This window comes from Capsicum annuum, chromosome 6 (genome assembly GCF_002878395.1).
Source record: "Capsicum annuum cultivar UCD-10X-F1 chromosome 6, UCD10Xv1.1, whole genome shotgun sequence".
In the NCBI taxonomy this organism is placed as follows: Eukaryota; Viridiplantae; Streptophyta; class Magnoliopsida; order Solanales; family Solanaceae; genus Capsicum; species Capsicum annuum.
In genome coordinates this window covers 190187282-190202554 of record NC_061116.1, presented here as the reverse complement: position 1 = coordinate 190202554, position 15273 = coordinate 190187282, and the positions used below count along the sequence as shown (strand labels likewise).

Genomic DNA, 15273 nt, shown 5'->3' with positions numbered 1-15273 from the left:
CAATCAAGTCAACAACAGTGGACCTAATCGCAACCACAAATAAGAAGGCATGAGATGCAATTTAAAATTCAAAAATTGTCCCCTTCGCTTAGAATTCTTACTTTAACTATAGTTGTTGTTGGCACATGTTTTCTAGACTTACTGTACATCATTTCAATCCTCGATGCCCTCAAGACTACTTTCTTAGTCTTCTGCTATTTTCTATCGAGGTTATAATTTTGATCATGCTACCTAGTTGCAGCTCCCTAGCAAAGTGTCCATCTGTATTATTTTTCTTTCAGAGAGACAACAAACGAATTTACATTATCGGACCCACTTTTATATTTGTACTTGATTTAGATTTCTCATGTTTTAAGATAATTCCATCGGTCATATTCGCTAGAAGTTACTTTCTACCCTATGTCTCATCTTCAATTAGCTCTCAGATGATATAGTCTTTTATCAACTCTCAGATGATATAGTCTTTCATCAACTCCCTTTTTCCTCGCAGGCATTCACCTTCGTCTCCTTCTGGCGTATAATCATATTCTCGATCAACTCTTCCATATAAATTTGGGCGAGGAGAATTTCTATTGGTTTTTCGTTCTTGTTTGATGCAGTGTGAGGCTTCGAAGATATTCTCAGAGTCCAAAGCACACTTAAAGTTAAGTCCAATCACTATTGGTTCTCTACAATGACACCAAATAAGATCCCTTCTCAAAACTTGACACGCATAAACACGAGCAACAACCGTCAGTAATTCGTAACAGGGTATCTATACCATCTTCATGAGGCCCTCAGCCTTATTAATTTGAACCCATCAAACTTAATTGTACAATGCAGGATCTTGTTTGAATGATCAGTGCCTAATCGATTAAAAACTACATTTACAAAAATATTTTACTTTGTGTGTGTTGTCCCGATGACCTTATCAGTAATACTTCTTAACTCACACACATATGATAGTGGATTCATCTGCACGTACCTTATTCTTCCTAGCCCATCTATGGCTTAAATTGAATAAACAGATGACCAACAAGTTGTAACAGACGCCACATCTGTTGGAAAAGCAAACTGATATATCCATCTGTTGCAATAGATTGTCAATATGTTGTAAGTTACTTGATAGATGGAATATATTTTGCAACAGATTATCATCTGTTAAGATTTATTTTAAAGCAATTTTCTTTTCTTTTTGAAATACAATAAAAAAATAAGATATTGTATTTAGATTCATTTTTTTTTAATTTACATATTCGAAAAGTCACCAGTTTTATTTAATTAAGGGATATGAACAATCGTGGCTTTTTGTTTGACTAAGTCACCCCTTCTAATTCAATCATTTATAAATAGGTCCCTCCGATTTTCTTTCCTTACTCTCACTCGTTCATTCTACTACACTTACAATACAAATATGTCTAATCCAGATTTGTACAAGAAGATTCATATCGAGTCCTTGCGGAAACTTCAAAGGCAGTTTGATGAACTCCGGAGGAATTTGCCCGACTTCAGAGCAAGGTTGAGAAGGGCCCTGCTGCTGCCGGATGAAAATTATCCGGTTGACAATAATAATAATAGTAATAATAATAATAATAATAATAATAATACTAATACTAATACTAATACTAATACTAATACTAATACTACTAATAATAATAGTAATGATAATAATAATAGTAGTAATAATAATTAGGTTATGTTTTTTCTTTCTCTTAGTGGATCTACCTATAAGGGATTCAAAAATCTATGTATATGTTTTGTTTGGCTTGGTTTGGTCGACTTTGAATTTTTAATTCTTATTTAATATTTAATTATCATTCTATTTATTCCCTATTCTCAACATGTCGACGGTTGGAGGTAGGGATTGAGCACTTGTGGCAACAGAGAGTGGTGAAAAGTCATGATTCTCCTAAATATGGTTCGTTAATAAATAATACGGAACTAAATGATATACACAATTTATAATCGTAAAAGAAAGATTATTTAATTTTAAAAAAAAGTCACAACATTGGATTAATTAAGTTATATGATGATTGTCAAGAAAAAGGTGAATAGTCGTGACCTCCCGTGACTTTTTGTCTAAACACATTCGACAAACAAACAATGCTGCTGATGCATTAAATTCCTTATTTGTTGCGACTGATGGATCAGTTGTTAGAATAAATCAAAAAAGCTCCTAAAACAGATGGTCAATTTGTTGCAACAGATGGTATATCTGTTGCAACAAATGGGCTATCCGATGCAACAGATATACAATCTGTTGCCATAACTCAATAAAAAAAATGATTATTATTTTGTTAGTTAAACAGTTATTGAAAACCAGGTGTCTTCGATTTTTAAATTGAGAAAAAAAGTTATTTAAATTTAAGAACTAATAAATAATAATAAACTGAAAAGTCATGACTTGTAACAATAATAAAAAAACTTACTAGCTTGATTTAATTAAGTCATTTCTTTTCACAGAAAATAATAAGAAAATAAATGATAAACACAATTTAAACCGTAAAAAATTCACCAAAAATATTCTTGTTTTAAAATTATTTTATTAATTTATATGATAAAAAAGTTAGCAAATTTGGGTTAATGATATGATGATAATTTTTTTTTTAAAAAGCTAGATTATATGTTGCAACAGATAGATTATCTGATGCACCAGGTTATCTATTTGTTGCAACGGATGATATATCTGTTGTCACAGATGAGTTATCTGATCAATAGATGTAGAATCTGTTGTCACAACTCAATATATAAACTGTTCCTGGAAAGAACTAATTATTAATAATAATAAGCTAAAAAGTCATGACTTATCACAATATTGCTTAATTTAATTAAGTCATAACTTTTTACAGTAATCAAGAATGTCATTAATAAATGGAGGTGAACAATTGTGCCTTTAAATCTGTTTTATTAATCTATATAATTAAAAAGTCAGAAAATTTAGATGTCATGATGATAATTTTTTTAAAAAAGATAAATAGATTATATGTTGCAACAAATATATTATCTGATGCAACATGTTATCTATTTTTTGCAATACATGATATATCTATTGTCACAGATGAGTTATCTGATTCAACAGATATATAATCTGTTGTCACAACTCAATATAAAAACGGTTCCTGAAGAGAACTAATTATTAATAATAATAAGCTGAAAAGTCATGACTTAACACAATATTGCTTAGTTTAATCAAGTCATAACTTTTCACAGTAAGCAAGAAATATCATTAATAAATGAAGGTGAACAGTTGCGACTTTTTGCCTAACACATTCAAGTTCAATCCTCTATAAATAGGCCCCCGCTTACTCAATCGTTCATTCTACTACACTCCATTTATTTCTTGCTCTTGTTACACCTTCAACTACTTTCTCTTCAAGGACTTGATAGCTTTTTCCTGTCTCTGGTAAGTTTTTTTCTTGATTTTTGTGTAAATATACGTTGTATTACATTCAAATTCTTTCTTTTCTTTACTTTTGTTTTTACGTGTGTGTTTTGTCAACTTATGCATTTTCTAGATATGGCTGATCCAGTATGGAATGTCACTGTTTTACAAGACGCCATGCGGGAACTGCAGAAGGAGGTTCATGACTTGCAGTGGGAGTTGGCCGCCGTCAGAGTAAGAATGCTACGGGAGATCCGCACGCTGTGGAGGGCGTTGCTGCTGCCGGTTGAAGATTGGCCGGCTAGCTATACAAATAATAATGATGATCATAATAATTAAGCTTTTTTTTCTTTTACCTATGTATTTTTATTTTTTTTGTTTGATAAAAAAATTATGTTTGATGCATTTGACATTTTAATTCTTATTTAATTTTCATGTTGTCTATTTTTTTCTCAACGAATGACATGTCTACAATTAAAGAATAATTTAAATCTAGTATTAATAGCAAGAGATCAACATATGAGTTGAGTTATCTGTTGGGTTTGTGACAGGAGCTGCATTTTGTTGTTCGAAATAGATTATTCATTTATTGCAATAGAATAATTATCTGTTGCAATCGATAAATATTCTTTTGCAACAGATATGTATTATGTTGCAACAGATTACTTGCCTGTTGGAACAGATTACTTATTTGTGCAACAAATTATTATCTGTTGAAATAGATTACTAATTTGGTGCAACCGATTATTAATCTATTATAACAGAATATACATCTATTCGATTCATATTACGGATACCTAGAACCATAAACATGAATTCAACATGAGTGTACTGTTGCAACAGAACATTTATCTGGTGCCACAGATGATGGATCTGTTTAAACAGATTACTCTTATGTTGCATTCATGTTCGCGTGCTAGCTATTGTTGAAAAAACAACACACTAGCAATTACTCAGATGAAAAATTCAACTAAAAAACATAATTTGACTTACCAAAGTCTCCTCTCAAAGTAAATACCAAAGTTGAAAGTGATGTATGAAACAAAATTTGACATAAGAAATTGATCAAAGAGCAGCAGTTGCGGTAACAACAACAACAACAATGGTCAACAAGAAGAAAATGAAGATGATAATGAAGTATAAGATGATGATAGTGAATGAGAAGATGATGAATAAAGCAGCAGTAACAATGAACAACAAATATCGCGAAGAGAGAGAAAATAATAATGGACGAGGAGAGAGAAAAATGCGTCTTTTTTTTCCTTCGTTTTTCGTTATATTAACTAACATTTTGATCAAAGTGTAAATTTAAAAATTTGTGGGTTATTTTAAAATTTCTCAAAGTTTCTTAATCCATAATTAAGTAATTGTCACCTCCACTCATTTATTAAGACTTGTATCACCTACACCTCATTTTAAAACTTTTTGGTCACCTCTAGCCCAAACCCCCTAGATACTTCAAGTTAATTGATCATCGGAATGAGGCATGATAATGGTTATTTAGTTTGTTCCATATTGTTCCTTAATTTTGAATATCGTGAATTTTTTCATGTATTTTCATCTAAATTTTTTTGGAAATTTTGTACTAATTGTGATTTAATCTTATTTTTTTAATTGGATTTAAAAAAAATATTTAGAACTCTGAAAGCAACTAAAAAAGGGTTATTAAATCTTAATTAGCTAGAAAAAAATTACAAATGTGTACCAAAAGGAGTAGTACTATTTTAAAACTTTATAAGGCATGAAACCTAAAAAACACTCAAAAGAAAGAGTATTTGTTGGCTCAGTCAGTTGCTGGTGAAAAGAAATTACACAAAGAAATGTCTTCCTGTATGTATACATACTCTAGCACACAAGTATCTTATTTCTTTAGCATACGAAAGAAATACAGGAATCTAATTGTTTATTTTACCTTTTTTTTTTTAGTTCATTTCAATATCTTTATTTAAAATACTCTATTTTTAAATTTTCATATAGTATTTTTAAAACAACAAGATTAAAGTATATTTTAATATATTTCACATGTCTATAATAATTAAAAGAGACATTAGAAAATATATGGTGAATTATCATGTTGTTCACATTTTTTGTCTTAAAATGAATTTTAATTTTTAAAATTTTTAACTTAATAATATAACGTACATACAATAATTTATTCTTTTGATATTTATTTATTATTACCTCCAAACACGGTGATTTAAAATTATGACCATATCATGTACTTTAAAAATGTTACCTCATTTTCTTTTTTAAAACTAGTAGTAGTTGGCAGGCCACGCACCGCTAAGCGGCGATTCATATCTATACATTCCAAATTCCGTCCAATAAACGTGGCCTGAATCCAGTTGGGTGAATTTGCTATGGCTGCAAAGGTTATGCATGCTGTTCAATACGACTCTTATGGTGTCGGAGCCGCTGGCTTGAAGGTATTAGAAATTTGAATTCTTCCATTGTATTCGTTAAACTGGAAAAATAAAATTGACATGAAACTTGAATTTATTTGGTGTTATGAATAATAATAATATTCAAATTAGTGTTTGAAGTGATAATTTATTTAGCATTACCGAACTTTTCTTGTTGGTGATAGGAGAAGATGATATTTAGTATGTGAAGGCCACAGATAGGAGGAAGGGGATAGGAGAAGATGATATTTTGATCTTCCTAATACAACAACAACAACAAACCCAGTATGGAGAGCGTCAAATGTACGCAGTCTATACCACTGCCTCTAGAGAAGTAGAAGGCTATTTCCGATAGGCCCCTGGCTCAAGACAAAGAATAGTAAACAGAATCGTAATAAAACATGAAATAAGATGAAATAACAAAAATATGAACAAAGCCCTAAGACTACCAGCCCAGCTACCTCAAAGCTCTTCTAATAAATGGATTTTTAATGGATCTAGTTAATAGCTGCTTGGTTTTCTGAGTCGGGGGTTAAAATTTCATTTGATGTTTAGTGAGTGAAGTTCTTTTTTGTCACCATTCAAATTTTGAATCTTAACATAAATATAGTTCTTAATTTTCACATTATGATTCCATGGAGTTGACCTTTCAAAGACTTGTCTATGTCTGGAAAACTTTTACTTAGTAAAAGAGATGAAGGCTACAGACCTCTGTGGATGGACCTTGGATCTTACTGCTTTTATTTAGCACTGAATTTTATATTTAGTAATGATTTCAGTTATTTGTCATATTAACGGGTCTTATTCCTTTTTGTTGTAATTTGTTATAAATACTACTGCGAACGAGGCTGCTCTATACTAAGTAGTAGCAACACTCCTAATATCAAAACCTTTTTGATAGTGTGTGCGTCTTTGCTTCTTGCAGCATGTGGAAGTTCCTGTGCCTACTCCGAATAAGAACGAGGTCTTGCTAAAAGTGGAGGCTACAAGCATAAATCCTGTTGACTGGAAAATTCAGAAGGGCATGCTTCGTCCACTTCTTCCTTCCAAGTTTCCTTTTATTCCTAGTAAGTTCAATCATCAATTAAATCTAGACACTTTGTTAGAATTTCCTTGCACACTGTTTTTATTGCTTTTTGGTTTTGGTAGTAGTTGCCTTGTATCTCATGTTCCCATAATTTATTACACAAGTATTCAGTTAGTTCGGACTTGTTTAGTATTGAATTGGAACCAAGACAAAAAAAGTTCTTACGAAGAAGCCCGTGCTTCTTTTGTTGCAATAAGGACAAATGGTTTGCTTATACATTTCCTAAGAATCAACTTAGTGAAATCCCCTATTTTGTATATCGAAAAAAGGAATGATCCGTCTGGGTCAGGATTGTTCAGTGATAATGGATCAGATTGTACCAATGTCAACCCTTTTTCTTCTATGTATTCCTATTCCAAGGAAAAAATTCAATAATCTCTTAACCAACCTCAAGGAACTATTCATACATTGTTGAATAGAAATAAAGAATGCAAGTCATTGATAATTTTCTCAGCAATCAATTCAAAAGCCAATTGTTGTTAAATGAGGCCATTCAAGGATGTAAATCGTCAGTGTGATGAAATAGTTAATTAAAAAAATAAATGATAAAATCCGTAACTCGTTTCATAAAGTGGATTTTAACTCTGTTGTGACCAAAAGGTCAAATCTTTCTATACTTCATCCAAAATAGTCTAAACATGGGTGCATGTAGCACATAAATTCTCAAAACAACAATCTCAATGTAGGTTAATGACCCTTATAGCGATACTTAATCAAAACATTTCAACATTTATGCTTCACAAGCATGCATAATTTAGGAATTCATTGGGCCATTTAGGAACACGCCTTCCAAGTGAGAATTTTTATTCATCTTATCATTTAATAACTCATAGACAGGTTTTAGTAACTAACTATGTGCAACTTGACAATCTAAAACAAACTTTTCAAGTGATTAAATTTTAATATCATTCAATGGATGAAAATGGAAAAATGTGAATCCCGATTCATGTTGTAACATTATTTAATCCATTCATTTGAATTGGTCTTTCTTTTTCCATCACAATTATTGTGAAGAGACATCTAAAATAATTAGTCTTGGACATTTTATATGCGAAAATGTATGTATAGCCAAAACGGACCAGCCCTCAAATCTGGTCAAGTTATACTGGTTCAAGTTGACTCGATAGTGATACGATCTGCTAAGCCTTATTTGGCCATCCCCGGAGCAACTGTTCAAGTCATTATTGGGAAACCCTTTATGAAGGAGGTACATTAGTTACATTTATATATGAAAAATATGTTTTCTTGCATCAGCTTTAGTATGAGGATCTCTGTCTACGTATTTTCAAATACTGTATGCTACCAATCAAAATCATCTCCTTTGGCAATTTAATATTGCTTTGCTTCTTGTTTCCTTTTCTAGACACTTGGTTGATATAATAAAGATTTTTTTTTTTTGGTGTGGGGGGGTTGGGTTGAGTGTTTTGCTCGGCCGAAAAAATAAAAAACAAAAATAGCCTTGGTACTTGGCTGTTTTAATGCAGGGAACTGATAGAATTCGTGTAGAAGTTATTGTTTATTTTTTTATTGTTGCCAGATGATATATCTTAAAAGCTCATTCCTCTGGAATAGCATGTGCACATTTTCCTAGAGTAGAGTTCCCACAAACACATCAAAATCAGGGTAGAAATTCTTTTTCTGGACTATTTGCATATAAATCCACATGCAGTTTATATTGGTCAATAACTTATTTTGAAGTGTATGGAAAAAGTGAGGATTCTGTTAAAAATTTTGCTGCAATTGGGATAACATGAATTGCAGGAAATGTGTTAGAAATGAATATACAGAAGATATTCTTCTATACTAATATAAATTTGTAAACTGGAATCGAACGGCATCAGGGTAAAGTATCTGAGGGGTTGATAACGGTAACCTAAAAAGGTGAAGTATTTGATTGGCGAAGGATTTGTGGCCATAAAGTTGTTGGAAATGGAAGTTACTTTGCTTGTATAGGATTTAATGAGTGAGTGGATCTGAACTTGGATTCAGAAAAAATTGAAGGGGCTAAAGTTTGATGCCACCAGGGAGATGAACTTCGCTGAATAACATCAACCCGTTCTTAATGGTAATGTACTTGAATAGGAAGTTAAGTGGCGAAGGCATCAAGACAGCCTGGTCATGTCTTTAATTGTAGGGAGTAATTGCCTAGATGCATTGTAATATACATTTTATTCTTGTTGGTTTATGGTTCTCTAAATCAATTTTGGTTGTAACAGCTACCGATGTAGGAGGAGAGGTTGTAGAGGTAGGAGCTAATGTAAAAAGTTTCAAGGCAGGTGACAAGGTTGTGGCCATGCTCAATACCCTGGTTAGTCCAATTCTTTTCAAATGTTTTATTTTCGCTACATCTCTCTCCCATTTTGGAGCTTGGTTGAAACTTAGTATGTGAGGGACCTGCTCAGCGTTTACTTTCATTTTGCATGGATGTTTTTGTTTCTTGTTGGCTGCCTGTACAGTTCAATGCTACTTAATTTTGTTTTTGTTTTAATTTTGGGGGCCAAGTTGGATCATTCATTCCACCCTCCTCACGGGCCTACAGTAGTTTTCCTAGTGAGTTGAATCCTAACCTCTTGGTTGGAAGTGGAGGCACCATGACTAGAGCAACCTGCTCGTCTTACTTTGTAGTATTCCTCCTCATTACCTAAATCATTTCACTTTGAATAGTAGTGTGATAATATCGTTTTCTATCTATGATTGATGGATCTTCATGAGCTTTGATACAGAATGGAGGTGGATTGGCTGAATATGCAGTGGCTAAGGAGAGTTTGACTGTTACAAGACCCGCCGAAGTATCAGCTGCAGAAGGTGCAGGTGTTCTTATTGCAGGGCTTACAGCTCTTCAGGCCCTCGTCAATCCTGCTGAGGTCAAGCTTGATGGAACTGGACCCCGGAAGAAAATTCTAGTTACGGCTGCCTCCGGTGGTGTCGGCCACTATGCTGTCCAATTGGCAAAACTTGGTAACACCCATGTTACTGCTACCTGTGGAGCCCGCAACTTTGATTTTGTGAAGAGCTTAGGAGCAGATGAAGTTCTTGATTACAAGACCCCAGAGGGAGCAGCTCTTAAGAGTCCATCAGGCCAAAAATATGATGCAGTGATTCACTGCACAACAGGCATCCCTTGGTCTACCTTTGAGCCTAATTTAAGTGCGAATGGAAAGGTCATCGATCTAACTCCTGGAGCTAGTGCCATGTGGACCTTTGCAGTAAAGAAATTAACCTTCTCAAAGAAGCAGTTGGTGCCACTGCTTTTAATTCCCAAGAAGGAAAACCTGGAATTGCTTGTTAGGCTTGTGAAGGAAGGCCAACTTAAAACAGTAATAGACTCCAAACATCCTCTCAGCAAGGCTGAAGATGCTTGGAGCAGGAGTATTGATGGGCATGCGACCGGAAAGATCATTGTGGAGCCATAGAGTAGTGGTCTCCCAAACGATTTTATGTGTTATATATATATATATATATATATATATATATATATGAATATGTGGGGAATAAAAGGTTGGTGAGGCACGTACATTATGACCAGTTATGTCTATTCAGCTGTAACAACTTTCATTTCCCGTGTATGCATGTGCAGTTTGTCAACTGGCTTTTCCCTTTCATAATGCTGTTCCATTTGGTTTGTCCCAATTCCTTTCTAAGGATCTTTGAGAAAATTGGGTTCCTTACTTCCTTGATTCCTTGCATTTGATAATTAGTCATTCATTTTCTTGACTGAGTTCTAGAATGATGATAAATGGAAAAGCCAACAGTTGAATTGAAAATTGACATTTCTTTATCTCGAGTGGTTTTTTAGTCGTTAGTTGCCCAAAGTTGTTACTCATAAATAGAGGTGCTAAACCGGCTCGTTATTGGTCGTTAGTTGCCCAAAGTTGGTACTCATAAATAGGGCTGCTAAATCGGCTCGTTATGCTGAATTTAGGTAGATCTATTACTGTCTGAAGAATTTAAAATTTAAAATTATGATTTTAAATCATACATCCAATGTGGTGATAATTTTCAATTTTAAAATTAGAAGTAGTTGATAGGCCACGTGCCCCAAAAGATATACAAGCACCGTCAGCGGCGATTCACATCAATGCGTCCCAATTTCAATAAACGTGCGGTGAATCCAGTTGGGTGAATTTGATATGGCTGCAAAGGTTATGCATGCTGTTCAATACCACTCTTATGGTGTCGGAGCCGCTGGCTTGAAGGTACTAGAAATTTGAATTCTTCGATTGTATTCGTTAAACTGGAAAAATAAAATTGACATGAAACTTGAATTTATTTGGTGTTAATGAAAAATAATAGTAACAATTTTCAAATTAGTGTTTGATTTGAAGTGATAATTTATTTAGCATTACTAAACTTTTCTTGTTGGTGAGGGGCATGTTAAGGCCACAGATAGGAGAAGATCATATTTTTCTCTTCCTAAGCATAGGCTTCATGGAATCTGATTTCATGGTGAAGGTTTTGGGTTATATTAATAAATGGATTTTTAATGAATCTAGTTAATAGCTTCTTGGTTTTTTGTGTCGGGGGTCTAACGAAAATAACCTCTTAACTTCATTTGAAATAGTGGTATGGACTGCGTACACTTTACCCTCCTCAGACCCCACTTTGCGGGAATAGCCGGGGGATGTTGTTGTTGTTATAGTTAATATCTTCTTGGTTTTCAAAGAGCCCTTTATGTTGATCTTTTGCAAAAAAAAATTATATTAAGTTCGTTATATGCTATTGTGCGTGCTTCAGTTTTTTTCTTCTTATGTGTGCTTCAGATTTATTTCAGACTTTTCTTAATATGCGTGTCAATCACCATTTCAATATGAGTGAAAACATCTTTCAGTTTCTCTTCTTTGAGCCATAGCTTTTCTGTAATTTGAAGTAACAGTTTCAAAAATCGTAACTTTTCTATATTTGAAGTAATAGTTTCAAAAATCGTAACTTTTCTACAAGAGAAGTAATAGTTTCAAAAATCGTAACTTTTCTACAAGAAATGTTACGCTTGATAGGAAATATCCTATGAAACATAGTTTGTAGTTTGAGAGACCTTACAAAAAGTTCTTTTAGAATCACACAAGAGTATTTTAAATTCTTTTTCGATATACACTTCAGATATTTTCAACAAAGGCGCTTATAAAATTAATTGAGCAAACAAGCACACAGAAAAGGCACATTTGTCCAATCCCTTTATTTATACATTTGATAGATGGATTAGAAAATTTTTATAATTTTTTTTATAAAAAGTAAGAGGGCAAGGGTAAATTACCTTGGGTAATAACATAAACCAGAAGGGAGATGTAGCTTATGGAAGATTTTGAATTTTTCTAGTCTTTCCAATGTACCACCCAAAAAAAACACTAGAAGGAAGGTTAATGTAACAAAGCCAAACCTTAAGGGAAGTCGTTGAAATATCCCTTAAATATAATTAATTTTGGGAAGTCTTTCATGACATTTTCGTTGAGGTAGTGTGTCTTTTCGCTTTGAGAGTGTCATCATTTCTAGTTGTTAGATATGGTATAATTAGTGTAGATATGAGAATATTCTCTAATTCCTAAAATCAGACAATTAGGAAATTGTGTAATATTTTCTTTTCTTCTTTCCCTATTTACATCATTTGTAACAATTATTTAATCCCATAAACTTGAGGGAATAATCAATCAATATAATTCCCAATATCTCTTATCTTCTTTTTCAATTTCACATGGTAACAGAGCCTGGGGTTCTAGCCCTCTCTGAATGTTCAGTTTTCGGTAACAGAAACTGAAAACAAGAAAAAAAGGGAGGGATCTATCAACTGGTTGCTAAATCAACTATATCAGAACACCGTCGAGTCTCACCTCTTTCTTTCTCCAAGTCATTATTTTCTGTATAAATTCCTTTTCTATCTTTTTGTCTGAATCTTTGTACTTCTTATTCGTCCAAAAGAAACAAAAACAAAATAAGTGATAACCAAACTGATAATCACACTACTGACAATCAGATTGTTAAGTCAATTTTTTCCTCTACATCATCACTTGCAACAACCACAGTAAAGTTAGATGAGAAAATTGAAGGAAAGGTGTCTTTTAAGTCTTGAATAAAGGATTGGTGACATTGACCAACTTAAAGGGACAAATATCATTAGGAAATTTGATTAAGTTAATTATGGACTTGATTAGTATTTTCAAAACTTTCTAATCTTTTAAAAAATACAAATCAACCCATACCTCTCTTTAATCCAAATCAACCAGTCTCTCTCCCCCCCCTCTCTCTCTCGACAGCTTCTCTCAACTCTCTCCCAACCAACAGTTCTGCAAAATTCTTCCTTCAATCCCCGGCGACTTCAACCTCCGGCAAAAATTAATCGGGCGAGTTCCCTTTAGACTTTCAACCGTCAATTGACGTGAAAACTTCTCCGGCAACAACAATTTTGAGTTCTTCGTCGTCCCATTTCCTTTTTCATAGGTAAAATATTATGAAGAAACAGAGGAACTTGAACCAACTACTCTTCTAGTATAGAAATGTGGACTAAATAAAACCCTAATTTCTGTCATTTTTTCTTCTTGTTGTCGTACTGTTGATTCTGATTTGTTGGTGATTTTTGTTCACAGTTGATGTTCTTAGTGTGTGTGTGTGTGATGTGTTGGTGTTGCTTGGTTGATTTATTGTTTGTCTTGGTAAAAATGGTGTTGCAACAGATGAAACATCTGATGCAACAGATGAAACATCTGATCTGATAGATGAAGACATCTGATGCAATAAATGAAAACTTCTAATGTAACAGGTTAAAATCTGATGTAACTACAAAAGTCTGATGCAACAGATGAACAATCTAACAGATCATTCATCTGTTGTGACAAACGACTCTTCTATTTGGAAGAAATCTAAACAATATTGGTCTAATAGATAGTTTATTTTGCAACAGATGAGTAATATGTTTCAACAGTTCAGTGATCTATTTTTATTATCTCCAACGGTTTACTCATCCATTGCAATAGATCAGTTATATGTTGAAACATATAACATACTTGTGCAACAGATTAGTGATTTTTTTTATGGTTTCCAATGGATTACTCATTCGTTGCAACAGGTCAGTTATATATTACAACAGATAACATACCTGGTGTAAAAGATTAGTAATCTGTTTTTATGATTTTCAATAGATTACTCATCAGTTGCAACAGATAAACTACATAGTACAACAGATTAGTGATTTATTTTATGGTTTCCAACGGATTACTCATCTGTTGCAACAGGTTGGTGTAACGCCCCGAAAAATGGGTTTCGGAGCGTCACACGGTGCTTGCGGCTACGAGTAGCCCCAAGCTAACCCTTTGAGCCATTTTCATCCAGTTCAACACAAATCAACGGGGTTTCTATAAATAACCCTCAAATATCAACAGAGTAATCATCATCCAAGAATATTTAAATTTCAAAAAGATAACAAAATACGACTTATTAGTCAACTCCCAACATCTATACTAGTCTGACAAGCCTCTAAGAAAATCAATAAAACCAACGAGCCATTGAGACATGCCCCAACTGACTCATACTCAGTTATCAAATGTAAATAATTCAGTGAAACCAACTTCAGACATCACGTCCTCGGAACATGAGGACTCACCACAACAGAGGATGTAGAACAGCGTGCCCAAAGAATCACTGTCGAACCTGGAACTAAGCACTTGAACCTACTTTTGGTAGGCTGAAGTAGATCGACCATAACTTTGTGCTCCGATAGACAAATTGGATGAAACCAATTTCATTGGAAAAAGGACTCGCAGAGCTTTCTGATGATATATAGTAGATCACCTAGATCATTATGTACAAGGAGTTATGGTCATTTAAATTTGGAGCAAAAATACGCCAGGCCTCAGTACTTTTTCCTGCACGTTTTACTGTTCACTACTATTCACGGTTCGATCAGAATGTTCATAAATCGTCGCTCGGGTGTCTGTTTTGGATGATCCACATATCATTGGAAAGCTTATTCAATACTCTACTCAATGGTGGGTCATAATCTAAGACATTCCATACGAAAAAAATTATAATTCATTCTAGAAGATAGAACCCAACACGTTTACGCACAAATTTCAATGAAAAATTTCCCGGGGTATTACATCATCCCCCCCTGGAAACATTCATCCTCGAATGATGCTAGACATGCCAAGATTAGATAGAGAATAGAGCATACAGCTGAAACCATTCGTTAGACTTATTATCACATTGTTTCTCACTCTGAATGCAACATAGAATGCTTAAATTCAAGAAACTACAGCTGAACACATAATAAATGACAGCTGAACTGCTGTAACTTTTATCAAAAGTGCATGATTTAGGAAAGAACGGTACCTTCGGCTTGATCGGAGTTCGCGGAAAATAGGTGCGGGTACTTGGATCGCATATCCGCCTCAGCTTCCCAAGTTTCACCCTCAACAGATTGGTTTCGCCACAACACC

At 33.7% G+C, this 15273-nt stretch overlaps 1 protein-coding gene across 1 annotated transcript; it reads left to right on the top strand.

Annotated features, from left to right (window-relative positions):
• The first annotated feature begins 5595 nt into the window (after positions 1–5595).
• LOC107854464 (chloroplast envelope quinone oxidoreductase homolog) lies at positions 5596–10480 on the top strand. Its single transcript, XM_016699474.2, has 4 exons — positions 5596–5787; positions 6689–6830; positions 9067–9158; positions 9574–10480. Exons 1-4 carry the CDS (start codon positions 5722–5724, stop codon positions 10261–10263), a joined length of 990 nt encoding a protein of 329 aa, XP_016554960.1. The 5' UTR covers positions 5596–5721; the 3' UTR covers positions 10264–10480.
• The last annotated feature ends 4793 nt before the right edge of the window (positions 10481–15273 follow it).